The sequence below is a fragment of the Chelonoidis abingdonii genome, chromosome 13, assembly GCF_003597395.2.
Source record: "Chelonoidis abingdonii isolate Lonesome George chromosome 13, CheloAbing_2.0, whole genome shotgun sequence".
Taxonomy (NCBI): Eukaryota; Metazoa; Chordata; order Testudines; family Testudinidae; genus Chelonoidis; species Chelonoidis abingdonii.
The window spans coordinates 32856360-32870318 of NC_133781.1; the positions used below are offsets into that span (position 1 = coordinate 32856360).

At 42.5% G+C, this 13959-nt stretch overlaps 2 protein-coding genes across 4 annotated transcripts in view; one reads left to right on the plus strand and one right to left on the minus strand.

The window, feature by feature from the left end:
- The window catches only part of GPS1 (G protein pathway suppressor 1), a 50499-nt gene extending 44361 nt beyond the window's left edge, over positions 1-6138 (plus strand). Inside the window, exon 15 of the mRNA XM_032764479.2 lies at positions 5018-6138. The gene's annotated coding sequence lies outside the window, so the exon portion shown is untranslated. The remainder of the gene's footprint in view (positions 1-5017) is intronic.
- DUS1L (dihydrouridine synthase 1 like) overlaps positions 1-13959 on the minus strand; it is a 36601-nt gene that overhangs the window by 3058 nt on the left and 19584 nt on the right. For all 3 annotated transcript variants that reach the window (XM_032764473.2, XM_075071950.1, XM_032764472.2), the window contains exons 8-12: positions 10930-11074; positions 9999-10095; positions 9551-9639; positions 8589-8755; positions 6153-6190 (exon numbers count right to left, since the gene is read on the minus strand). In XM_032764473.2, coding sequence (XP_032620364.1) covers positions 6153-6190; positions 8589-8755; positions 9551-9639; positions 9999-10095; positions 10930-11074 — 536 coding nt within the window. The remainder of the gene's footprint in view (positions 1-6152; positions 6191-8588; positions 8756-9550; positions 9640-9998; positions 10096-10929; positions 11075-13959) is intronic.

Below are 13959 nucleotides of genomic sequence, written 5' to 3' on the forward strand. Positions count from 1 at the left end.
TCTGCCAGTGTTTGACAGCATGTGCTATACATGGAGCATGCCCATTCTCACCTCACTCTCAGTCCTAATACTTAGTGTATGCTTGTTCTCAACTCCCCCCAGAATCGGTCAGGGCTTCCACAAATGCTGATTCACATGATGAGCCAAAGGCCCCTTCAGAGGGACAGCCCCCCCCCCCCCCCCAACTTGCTTACATGAGAAGAGGCAGGGAAAGAACTTCAGACTCACCCTGCTCCTCCACATCCCCAAGGACCAGTTCCCATGAGCTGCAGTAAGGAGAGGGGATTGGCTTCCCTCCTCAGCTTCTGGCTCCCCTCAGAGCAAGGGGCTCAGACTGTCTGACACCATTAGCATGACAGGGACCCCCCAGAGCCTGGCACACAGATACAGGAGGAATGTGGCACATCACTGTTCCCTGTAGTCCACCGTCTGACTTGAGTCCTCAGCCCCTCCCTTCCCTAACCACCATGCCCCATTTAGCCCTCTCCCCTCCCAGCAAATCTTTAGCTATGTAATTGCTTTTCTTTTTTAAACTAGTGTGTGTGTGTGTGTGCGTGCGTGCGTGCGCAGGGTAAATGGTCTGCTGTGCTCAAATTATAAATAAAATGCCCCTTTGGCAGAGGCAAGGTGTAGCAACAGGTTTGTCTCATTTCTTTTCCGATTGCTGGCAAGGGTGGCTGCTGAATTTATATTGGCTGGTTCTAGCTCAGGTTCAACAACCACAGCATGGCCCCTGGAGCCACCTCCGTCCTGTGACGATGGGCTGGCTCACCACCCTTTCTACACAGGCACTGTGTAACCCCCTTGGGCACATTAGCACTAGACTCAATACTTCACTAAATAACATTTTTCAATATTGTCCCCCCAAAGGGAGCTAGGGTAACTGCGAGCACTTGCAACCATCTGGGGGAAGAGCCATGGTTTGACAACTCCTCCCCCCTCCCCCAGTCTGCAGGAAGACACACAGAGACTGTCAACCTTATGAACTACAGCTCGCTCGGGCAATACAAAGAAAAGAAAAAAAAAAATTCCAGAAACAGTTGCTCAAATAAGTCCCAAATCTGGTCACTATCAAGGTTGGACGGTGCCTCAGGAGGTCATCTAGTCCAACCCAAAACACGACCAATCCCCCACTAAAATCATCCCAGCCAGGGCTTTATCAAGCTTAGCATTGGGGAGCACAGGCCACTGGATCCACAGAGGTGGGCGATCACTGTGCAGCTCCCATCAGCACAAAGACTCAGCAGTGAGGCTGCACCCAATCCTGACACACTACAAGGACCAGGCCTGCACCAAAAACACCCAAAGGCCGTGCCCCTCTGTGCACCAGACGTGGACAGGCAAGCTCAGCGAGGCAGGATCCAAGTGTGAGGGGAATCCAGGTGTGGGTTGAGAGGGTTCTGTGTGGGGCAATATGGGGTGCAGGTGGCTCAGTAGGGCAGCTAGGGGTGGGGTGGGGAATTGACACACAAGGGCTTGTTGAGAGTTCTGGGTGCAATGGTAATGGGACTCTGCAGTGGTGTCCAAGTGAAGGTGCTTGGGGCTAGGAGGTGGTGCAGAAGGGAGACAGAGCTCAGCAGGGGGTGTGGTGGGAGCTTAGTTGGGGTGGCGGGGGGCGTCCAGATGCAGCTGGTTGGGCTTGGGAGTGTGTGCAGCTCCGGGTGGCTAGTTGGGGTGATCCAGGTGCAGGGGGAGTGGGGCTCAGTGGAATGGGGGTCTGAGTGCAGGGGGGGATGAGGCTCAGCAGGAGGCGCTGGGTATGAGGGGTTCTGGATGCACAGGGAGTGGATGAGGGAGCAGCTCCCTGAACAGCGAACCCTCCCACTACAGCGGAGGAGTGATGGGTGCAGGAAGTGCAGAGGGGTGGTGGGAGAGGAGGGAGAAGGAGTTTGCAGAGCTTCCTTCAGCTGAGGGAGAAATCTGCTGATGGGGCTGACCCGGCCCTGGATGCCATGCAAGGGAAGAGGAGTCCCGGCAGCCCCAGCTCAGCCAGGCTGAGCAGCTGAATCTGACACAGGGTAGGAGCCAACAGGGTCACATTACCACTCCTGAGGTTTTCCCCTTTCCTTCCCCATCAGCAAGTCATTATTCGGGGGGGGGGGCAAAGAAATCAGCGAGGGACATAAATTCTGCTCATGCGCAGTGGTGCAGAATTCCCCCAGGAGTAATGTAGACAAGGGGGAATCCCGAGGCTATAGTGTACTTATATTTTCAGAAAGGCTTTGACAAGGTTTCTCACCAAAGGCTCTTAACCAAAGTAAGCTGTCATGGGATAAGAGGGAAGGTCCTCTCATGGATTAGTAACTGGTTAAAAAGATAGGAAACAAAGGGCAGGAATAAAAGGTCAGTTTTCAGAATGGAAAGAGGTCCCTCAGGGCTCTGTACTAGGAGCAGTCCTATTCATAAGTGATCTAGAAAAAGGGGTAAACTGTGAGGTGGCAAAGTCTGCAGATGATACAAAACCACTCTGGCGAAGCCCAAAGCAGACTGCGAAGAGCTACAAAGGGAGCTCTCAAAACCAGGTGACTGGGCAACAAAATGGCAGATGAAATTCAGTGTTGATAAATGCAAAGTAATGCACAATGGAAAGCATAATCCCAACTACACATATAAAATGATGGGGTCTAAATTAGCTGTTACCACTCAAGAAAGATCTTGGAGTCATTGTGCATAGTTCTCTGAAAATCTCCACTCAATGAGCAGCGGAGGTCAAAAAAGTGAACAGACTGTTGGGAATCATTAACTAAGACAGAAAATCACACTGCCTGTATATAAATCCATGGTATACCCACATTTTGAATACTGCCTGCAGATGTGGTCGCCCTATGTCAAAAAAAGATATATTGGAATTGGAAAAGGTTCAGAAAAGGACAACAAAAATGATTAGGGGTACGGAACAGGTTCTGTATGAGGAAAGATTAATAAGACTGGAACTTTTCAGCTTGGAAAAGAGAGGACTGAGATCTATAAAATCATGACTGGTGTGGAGAAAGTAAAGAAGTGTTATTTAGTCCTTCTCAGAACACAAGACTTAGGGGTCACCAAATAAAATTAATAGGCGGCAGGTTTAAAACAAACAAAAGTAAGTATTTCTTCACACAACACACAGTCAACCTGTGGAACTCTTTGCCAGAGGATGTTGTGAAGGCCAAGACTATAACAGGGTTCAAAAAGAACTAGATAAATTCATGGAGGATAGGTCCATCAATGGCTATTAGCCAGGATGGGCAGGGATGGTGTCCCTAGCCTCTGTTTGCCAGAAGCTGGGAATGGGCAACAGGGAATGGATCACTGGATGATTACTTGTTCTTTCCCTCTGGGGCATCTGGCATTGGCCACTAACAGAAGACAGGATCCTGGGCTAGATGGACCTTTGGTCTGACGCAGTATGGCCATTCTTATGTTCTACGTGAGAAAACATCATACCGCAAATTCTGAAAACAAACAGTGCCTTTCTTCTTGATTCTGGGAGTCTTGTCTATTTGGCCTAGAAGCTCTTGAGGCCAGGTGTCTTTTGCTGGCTGTTTAGAAACTCTAGCACAATACGCACATTGCTACTATTAGCATTATTACAGTGGTAGCAAAGTGTAAACGATAATGTGAGATGAGCTGACCCGTCACCTTTGCTTCTCTCAGTCAAGGCAAAGGACACAGAGCTCACCCACCTGTAGCAGAACCTAGTTCACAAGAACAAACAAACAGAGTGAAATCCCACTGCCCTCTCAGTACTGAACAGAGAAATAAACCAATGAATTGTGCAACCAACAAAAATCTTATTAGAGGGAAGCTCCTGCTTTTTAATCTAAAGAACATCTGTGTAACTAAGGGCAACATCTTCCTCATACTCAGGACTGAAGAGTGCCCACTCGCCTGGACTGCATCCTACCATAGCCTCAAACTGTGGGATTTTCCCTTTTCTGGAAACAAATCAAAGTTTCTCATCACTCTAGCTTTCTATTTGCTGCAGACCTTTTCCTTAACACTATGGGTATGTTGACACTGCAATTAAACATCCATGGCTGGCTCATGCTAGCTGATGCAGCCATTCCCAGTCTCCATTCAAGCCTAACTTGGTGTCTAATTTCCATATTAATTCAAGTTCAGCAGTTTCTTGCTGGAGTCTGTTTTTGAAGCTTTTCTGGAATGGCTGAGCCATTACACACTGAATCTATTTCCCCATGTTAAGTATTTTCACACCTCTTGTCAAACTCTCTGTAACGGGCTATCTTGATTATCACTACAAAAGTTTCTCTTAATTAATTAATTAGCTTTTTAGAGTTGGTAGGACAACTCCCACCTTTTCATGTTCTCTGTATGTGTATATATATCTCCGTACTATATGTTCCATTCTATGCATCCGATGAAGTGGGCTGTAGCCCACGAAAGCTTATGCTCAAATAAATGTGTTAGTCTCTAAGATGCCACAAGGGCTCCTGTTCTTAGTGCGGCTACAGACTGACACGGTTGCTGCTCTGAAACCTGTCAGAATGGGACAGCTTTCATTAATAAATAGGGCTGTCAATTAATCGCAGTTAGCGTAAGCAATTAAAACAAAATTAACTCGATCACAAAAATTAATGATTAATCATGAGGGTTAAAAAATTTATTGCAGTTTTGATCGCACTGTTAAACAATAATAGAATACCAATTTAAATTTATTATAAATATTTTTGTATTTTTTCCTATATTTTCATATATATTGACTTCAATTACAACACGGAATATGAAAAGTACAGTGCTCACTTTAATCAAATAATATACAAATATTTGCACTGTAAAAAAGGTAAAAAATAGTATTTTTCAATTCACCTGATATAAGTACTGTAATGCAATCTTTTTATCATGAAAGCAAATGTGAATTTTATCAACTTACAAATGTAGAATTATGTAAAATAAATAAATAAATAAATAACTGCACTTAAAAATAAAACAATGTAAAAACTTTAGCGCTGACAAGTCCACTCAGTCCTACTTCTTGTTCAGCCAATCACTAAGATAAGTTTGTTAACATTCACAGGAGATAATGCTGCCTGCTACTTAGTGACAATGTTACCTGAAAATAAGAACAGGTGTTTGCATGGCACTGTTGTAGGCGACATTGCAAGGTATTTACATGCCAGATATGCTAAACATTTATATGCCCTTTCATGCTTTGACCTGTAGATTATATTATTTTGTATTACAAATATTTGCAAAGTTAGCACTGTACACTTTGTATTCTGTGTTGTCATTAAATATATTTGAAAATGTAGAAAATCATCCAAAAATATTTATAACAAATTTAAATTGGTTTTCTGTTACTATTTAACAGTGCAATTAAAATCCTGATTAATTTTTTTAATCTCACAAGTAATCCAAATTAATTTTTTAAATCATTTCTCATCCCTATTCATAAGCCTTCCCCATAGTGAAGTTTGCATTTGATCTGAGATCCCACAAAACAAATGCCTTTTTATTAGTGGAACCCTCAGCACTGAAGAGGGTTAATTTTCTCTTCTAATGAAGGGAATAGATCAAAATCCTCCAGTTCTGTCTCTACCACTACCAGGCACAGATATAGAGTTTGATTCTCATTTAAATCTGATGTGTGCCTTGCCTTTCATTGGTATTTTTTCCTTTTAATTTCCTGCTGTTACTGTAGACCAACTGCTCTTCCTTACTCAGTCACTGGAAAGTTTAAAATATCTGTCTTGTATACCTATTAAGAGAATCACTCAGATGTTTTAATCCTTACAGAAAGCTATACAAATAACCACAGTATGAGCTTTATTACCTAGCAAACAAAGAAGTTCTCATGCTGCAATTAGTAAAAGTTCATTTGGTCAGAGATTTGCTTCCAAGTGTGCTTGAGGGACTGATATTTAATAATGTAACACTCTCTCAGATGATTTAGCAATTCAAACTGCTGACCAGAGGTGCTGAGAATAAACCACCAAAACTGCTCTTTGCAGGAAGAAGAGAGATTAAAGTATCCAGAATAATCTATTTATAGGTCATCTTTACCCTAGGTAATAGCTTCATCTCAGCATCTGATATAATCACTTGTCTAATTAGCACAATGGCCTTTGCCTGAGAAGCAGGATATATTGTTTGCATTTCATCAGAGTTTAAACAGCATCCATTACTAGACACTTGAAAAGGGACGGACCTACCTTTGGGTTTCCACAATGATCACATTTTGCATATTTAGCTGGAAAAGAGAAACAAATTTGGTCTATGAATATCCCAGACAGTGAATGATATCCAAAAGAGAACAGCAAATTGAATGCTCCAGGGTGACCAACCTTTGCAGCCAGAAGGTGCATTTTTGTAGGAGTAATATTTTACACATACACAAAAATTAAAAAGGGATTAAAAGATTTTGCCGAAGTTTTAAAAAAATTCTCTGAACTAAGACCAAACATAGAAATATTAATCCCAATGAATTTGTTTGAGAAAGTTATAAAACAAGTTGGGGAGAGAAGAAAGAGGAGCTGTTTAAAATAGACACTGCATTTCAACACTATACAATAGTGACTGCAGCTGTTATAACAAGTATCAGAGGGGTAGCCATGTTAGTCTGGATCTGTAAAAGCAGCAGAGAATCCTGTGGCACCTTATAGACTAACAGAAGTTTTGGAGCGTGAGCTTTCGTGGGTGAATACCCACTTCGTCAGACGCAGTATGGAATCCAGGGTAGGTATATTTAGCTAGCAAGCAAGCTAGAGATAACGAGGTTAGTTCAATCAGGATGGATGGGGCCCTGTTCTAGCAGTAGAGTGTGAAACCCAAGGGAGAGAAATGGTCTGTAATTGGCAAGCATTCACAGTCTTTGTTTAGTCGCAGGAGCTGATGGTGTCAAATTTACAGATGAACTGAAGCTCAGCAGTTTCTCTTGAAGTCTGGTCCTGAAGTTTTTTTTTGGGCTGCAGGAATGGGGGGGCCCCCAACCTTTAAAAAAGGTTCCCCCCCCTGTATACTGTGGCCAGGGAGTGAAAGTGCCTCCTAACAGGTTTGTATATGTATCCATTTCCCTGAATATCCTGATGTTGATGTCCATTTATCCTTTTCCATAGTGACTGTCCAAGTTTGGCCGATGTAAATAGCAGGGGGCAATGCTGGCATTTGATGGTGTATATTACATTGTGGACGTGCAAGTGAATGAACAGTGATGGTATGGCTGAATCTGGTTAGGTCCTGTGATTGGTGTCGCTGGTGCGTAGATAGTGTGGGGACATATTGGCAATGAGGTTGGTTGGCCATTGGATTGGTCCTGAGGTAGAGTTACTAAATGGTACGGTGTGCAGTTGCTGTGAGAATACTGTTCAGGTTGGCAGGTTGTCTGTGGGCAGGATTGGCGGCCACCAAAGACCTGTGAAAGTGTGGATCATTGTCCAGGATGGGTTTAAGATCTCTGATCGATGCGTTGGAGGGGGTTTTTAGCTGGGCTTGTATGTGAATAGCCAGTAGAGTCTGGTTGGTTTCTTCTTGGGTTTTGTCTTGGCAGTAGGAGGCTCCTGGTACACGTCTGGCTCTGTTGATCTGTGTTCCTAATTTCCCGTGCGGGTATTTGTTTTGAGGAATGCTTGTGAGATTGTTGTAGGTGTGTCTCTGTCTGAGGGTTAGAGCAATGGCGGTGTACCTCAGTGAATTGGCCTGTAAGACAATGGACGTGTGAGTGCTGGGAGGAAGCTGGAGGCATGCCACCATATCTACACCAAGTGACACAGACATCACAGACCTACTCAGATCAGGCCACACCATCACTGGTTCATTACTTGCACGTCCACCCATGTAATATAACACCAACATATGCCAGCAATGCCCCTCTGCTATTATCGCCCAAACTGGACAGTCACATGAAAAGGATAAATGGACACAAATCAGAGTATAGGAATGGCAATATACAAAAATCTGTAGAAGCACTTCAACCTCCCTGGCCTAAACATAAGCAGACCTTAAGGTGGCCATCCTGCAGCAAAACAACTTCAGGACCAGACTTCAAAAGAGAAACTGCTGAGCTCAAGTTATCATTGTAAATTTGACCACCATCAAGCTGACTCAAAAAATGACTCCGTCGAATGGCTTGCACAACTTACAGAACCATTTCTCCTCCCTTGGTTTCACACTCTACTGCTAGAACAGGCCCAATCCTCCTGATTGAAACTAACCTCTGTATCTTAGCTGCTTCTAGCATATATATAACCTACCGCCTGGAAATTTCCACTACCTGCGTCTGACGAAGTGGGTATTCACCCACGAAAGCTCACGCTCCAAAACTTCTGTTAGTCTATAAGGTGCCACAGGATTCTCTGCTGCTGTTATAACGGAGTTTTATAAAGCACTCCAAGAGGAAAGACCTGATTTCACTGTGAAACTGGTGATAATCTGCCCCTTTCACAATGAATTCCTTTCTTCCTGGTCAACTCCATTAGACTGAGTTTCTTGTTCCCAAGGTTTCCCAAGCCCCCTTTCTGGTCTAGTTGTAGGAAATTTTCCCCAATTGCATAATGGGAATAGAGAAGGTAGAGGTGGCTTTATACTAAAAGGTAATGCTAGCAGCCCTCCCCCTTCCTTGTGCCGATCAGGATTAGGACAGGTTCTCTTACGTTTCAAAGATGGATCAAAGCGTTTATTTGGATTTCTCAATTTTTTCTTCTGTTTATTCTTTGAGAGAGTATCAGAGTTTCCATCATCCTCATCCTCCAGGGCTCGTTTCCCTCGCATGCCTCCTTCACTCCCACTGGTTCCATTTTCCTTGCACAGCTCCTTTGGCCTGAAATGGTTGAACATCATTGTAAATTAACAGAAGGGAGACAACTGGGTGTTCCTTCACCAACAGTACTTTTACAGAAGCCTAGGCAAAATGCGTTGTCTATCATGGCTGTCACAGGTGAGACACAGCCCTTAAAAGCATGGAAGAAAAGCTCAAATATTAGGGGTTTTATAGAATTCTAAAGCTGCTATTAAAGCAAAAAGGCAGGAGAGCAGTATCCTGTGTGTGGTGGGCAGCCAAATTAGTCAGTTCCATAAAAAGCTTTTTGTTCCCAGGGTAAATGTTTGTACTGAAATTCTCAGTTGGATAGTCTTCTCCTGCAACCCAATATTTTCCCTCTAGGTAGGTGGTGCTATCAGTTTAAAAGGATCTCATGCAAAACACGCAATCATCTCTGATATAAAGGGCATTCAATCCCCATCTTTACTCCACTGGCAGATATAGGTAACAGATGAATGCTGCCTGTAACTACAGCACATTGCCAAGTAGCAGTGTTTGCTTCATGTGCTTGTCCCTATTCTAAGCTTCATTTGATCTATTTTATTTTCTAGAGGTAGATAATAAACTTGAGGAAGGAAGTAAAAGGGGAAGATAACTTTTTGTTAATTACTTCCCCCCCCCCCAAATACCTTCCTTTGTTCATTGAGATGTTATTTTTAAAAACTATCCAGTCTTTGTTTTCTATAAACAATCTTTCAGGGCATAAAAACTGGAAATGGGTATTCTGAGGTGGTGGCACACATGCATCCTGTCCAGTAAGTCCTCCTAGGGGCAGTGCTAGAGTAGGCAACTTACCTTGGCCTGATGTATGGCTGACAGATCCAATGGAAGAAAGGCAATCCTCCCTTCGGCTCCTCTCCTTCTTTCTGATTAGCTACTTCCTCCTGCAGGATACAATTACAACCAATGATACCTATTCAATTTGCCTAGACGCACCCATGTCATTACTATCTTAACTTCCTGGAAAGGCACAAAAAAATAATTAAATTTACACACACCGACAGTTACAAATGGAAAAACTCACCCTCAGATAAAGCTATGGAAAAAACATAGCAGATCTGAACACTAAAGAAAGAAATTTGAATGGGAGGGGGCCAGTACAACATTTAGCTAGCCAGGCAGTGATGCTGGTAGGTTACAAAGTTCCAAGACTGCACGAACACAGATCAAGTGCACGTGACACCAGCAGGTTCCCTCCAAGCAGGGTCAGTGTTACTCCAGCATTTAAGGCCCACGTTCGTACCTGGCATCGTAGCTTCAGGTCTCTGTTGACATCTGCAATGCCCTCTAGTGTCTTCGCTTTTGCCAGTTCTTCACGAAGCTGCTGGTAAACCTGCAGCCTGAGACAAATCCCAAACATCCAGTTACTTTCATTTACCATTTCTAAATTGTGGAGACTGAACAATTCCTTTATAAGAGCTTTTTGTAGCTTTTTCTTGATGCATTTGCCAATTGCCAAGAGTTTAGCTGTTTCATTCTTCAAATACTAACTTCTCTGACTTGGTTCTGCGATTATGTCAGAATGTGAACTCTGTGATACCATGCTCATTTACACAAAAGAAGACTGAAGTCCTAACATTATTAGGAATATCATATCAGTGACTGGATATCTATAATCAGAGATTCCATAAGGCTAATTATGTCTGCTGGCACCCAGAGTGCAGGGACAGGCAGGGACTTCTCCAGTTTCAGAGAGAAAAAGAATGAATCAGTTTCCCAGGGATATCTGTGAAAGTTAAAGGCCTCAGAAAACATCTTTCTCTCCATGCATACCCAACAGAGGCTAATCTAGCATCAGCAAGATTGGCCAACCTTCTCCCAAAAGGCAAAGTACTTCCATGCAAAGTGAACTCTCTAAATGGGCTATCTTGATTATTGCTACAAAAGTTTTTTTTCTCCTGCTGACAATAGCTTATCTTAATTAATTAGTCTCTTAGAGTTGGTTGGGCAACTCCCACCTTTTCATGTTCTCTGTATGTATATATATCTCCTCACTATATGTTCCATTCTATGCATCCGATGAAGTGGGCTGTAGCCCACGAAAGCTCATGCTCAAATAAATGTGTTACTTTCTAAGGGGCCACAAGTACTCCTGTTCTTTTTGCGGATACAGACTAACATGGCTGCTACTCAGAAACCTCTCAAAAACACTATAGCACTGTGGAGATACTCACGTGTGATGCCAGAGCTTGAAGAGATGAGCCCTGACATAAGACAGTGGGCAAGGATATTGGTGCACTATCTCCAGGTACTCCTCAGTCATCTCCCATACCACAGGGTTTCGGCCCTCAAACAGAGCTGGGTTATGAAGATTACCCTCTAGGGAATAACAAAGAGGAATTCTAAAAATTTCATTTCAGGGTAAAGCAAGTGGCACAACCTCTTGTGTCATGAGCTGGACCAGCTGTGTCCTGGCCTGGCCTGACCACCCAGGAGGGACCATTAGATCAGCAGGTCTGACCTCTTGTATAACATAGGCCATTATATTTAACTCAGTTATCCCTGTATTGAGTCCAATAACTTGTGTTTGGCTAAAGCATCTCCCATGAAGGTATTCAGTCTTGATATGAAGACATCAAGACCTGAAGAATCTACCATTTCTCTTGATGGTTCGTTTCAGCAGTTAATCACTCTCACTGTTTAAAAATGTGTGCCTTATTTTTAATCTGAATTTGTCTGGCTTCAGTTTTGAGCCATTGGTCCTTGTTATGCCTTCTCCACTATATTAAAGAGCCCTTTAGTACTCAGTATTTTCTCCCCATGAGAAATGTAATTGAGTCCACACTCAATCTTTTTTTTTGATAAACTAAACAGATTGAGCTTTTCAAGTCTCTTAGCGCTTGAGATTGTCTGTTGCAGAGCCTATCTTGCAATTAGGTTCCTATGACATTTTTATAACAGGGGTAGGAGGTAGGAACAGGAGGAGGGGGAGGAGAGAGAACTTCCTTCACAACACTTAGCCCAGTGGTTAGGGTACTCCTTTAGGATGTGGGAGACCCCCAGTTAAGGCTTCCCTCTATCTGAGGGGTAGAAGGGATTTGAACAGGACCTTCCACCTCTGAGCTGAGTGCCCTAGCCACTGGGCTATTGGACAGTCTGATGTGAGGCTCTCAATGTCTCCCATGGGGCCTGCTTCTGGGATTTAGGAACTAAGTCCTTCTGTGAATCTAGCCCTTAGGTTGTTGTGGGGTTTTTTAACTGGTTTTATAAAACAAACTAAATGTTTTGTTATTTCAACAATAGATTAAAATCCACAATAAACTAAATTATAAATGCTGTTTTCCAAATGGCACTAAGATTATAGAGCATCTTACCTAAGAGTTTTGTAAAATCCATATATACATAAAAAACCCTAAAGGACCTGATCCTGCAAACACTGAAGCAGGTAAATTACATTATTCACAAGACCAGTCCCATTGACTTTAATGAGACTACTCATATGCTTGAAGTTAAGCATGTGCATAAATGTTTAAAGCATCAAGGGTTATAATTTTACTTTTATTAAAACCCTTTTTTTAATGATATAATATGTCACCTCAAAACAAATTTTGCTTCAGTATTAACAATGTTACTTAGATTCAAACATTAACAAAAAGTTACTGAAAATCTTTTTACACATCTAGCCAACATTTTCAAACTAAGTGGCTAAAAGTTCAGCTTCTAAACCTGTAGTTCGGCGCTTAACGGGTGCGATTTTCAGAAGTACTTAAGTGACTTAGGAGGAGTTTGGTGTGGTCAAAACATTTCAGCTGTCTTGACTTGTGGAAGTTTAACAGGTAGCAGAAGCTTGTGCTTGTTGCAAATATAGTATGGACTATTTGTTTCTTAATTTTTTGTGTTTCAGTTTGTTTTTCCTCAGAGTAAGAAAGTTAATAAGGCCACAGACTTGTCTTTTTCAGCATAGATGAGCACTCTAAGCGTTGAGCTTCTTAGCAGAAAAAAATGTAAAATCTGAAATTCTACTAATAATTAGGAAGCTAAAGAAACAAGTATAAAACATTCACTTTAGCAATTTAAGACAATAAAATGGGAAGTAAAGAACTAGCAACATGTAAAAAAACAAATTCTTATTTTTATTTAAATTGATTTTTAAAATTTAATCATGAATTTTATCCACCCTGATCAGTAAATAACCCTTCACCTCACACATTTAAGTGGTGCTGTCTCAGAGGAAAGCCTTTGTTGGTTGTAGATGTACCAAAAGTAATATGGTATTTTTAACGTTTGTAAAGCACTTTGAAAATATAAAACATTGTAACTAATCAATCCTTACAAGCCAACAGGAGGTAAGTATCATTATCCACTGGTACTCCAGGGGAAACTGAAGCAGAGAAGATAAGTGACTTGCCCATTCTCAAATAAGGAGTCAGTGACAGAGCCAGGATTGGAACTCGAGTACAATTTTCAAAAGCACCTCTGGGCTTGTCTACATGGTAAATCATGGGGATGTTAGTGTAAAATAGCTAGGGTGGGAATTTAAAACCACTAGCTAATTTGCACTAGCTCCCCATGTGACCACTCTCATTCTGTGCAAAGAATGCCTTTTTGGAGTTTTGGTTAAACCACTGCAAAAAGGCACTGTTCAGTGCAGCAGCAGAATGTCCACCTGGGGAACAGCTATTCTGTACTAACTATTCTGGGCTTCCTTCCCTGTAGACAAGCCCAGAGTCCCATTTTCAAAAGTGAGTTAGGCACTTAGAAGCCTAAGTACCATTGATTTAGGCTCCAAAGGCCCAGATTTCAACGGCAGTTCAGTACGTAAATACCTATGAGGATCTGGGTCTAAGTGCCCAAATTGGACTTGGGCATCTAAGCCATTTAGTTCCTTTTGAAAATTGTACCCTCTGTTAAATCATGCTGCTTTAATGGAAGTCATAAAATAAGCCAACATACAGTGCCAAGTATTTGGAACAGGCTGCTCTTTCTAAAGGAGGAAGCAAGCATTCAGGTAAGAAGTAAGATGCCAGCAGGACAATGAGTATTATAGTGAAGGAACCTAATGCTGCCCCTGTCTTAAACAATACCCTAGAGACCTTCTGTCATGATATAATTCCCAAATCTGGACCTTAGCGTCCAAAATATGGGTACCAGCATGAATCCTCTAAGCTTAATTACCAGCTTAGAACCTGTAGCGCTGCCACCAACCAGGAATTCCAGTGCCTGGTACACTCTGGTCCCCCCAAAACCTTGCCTGGGGACCCCCA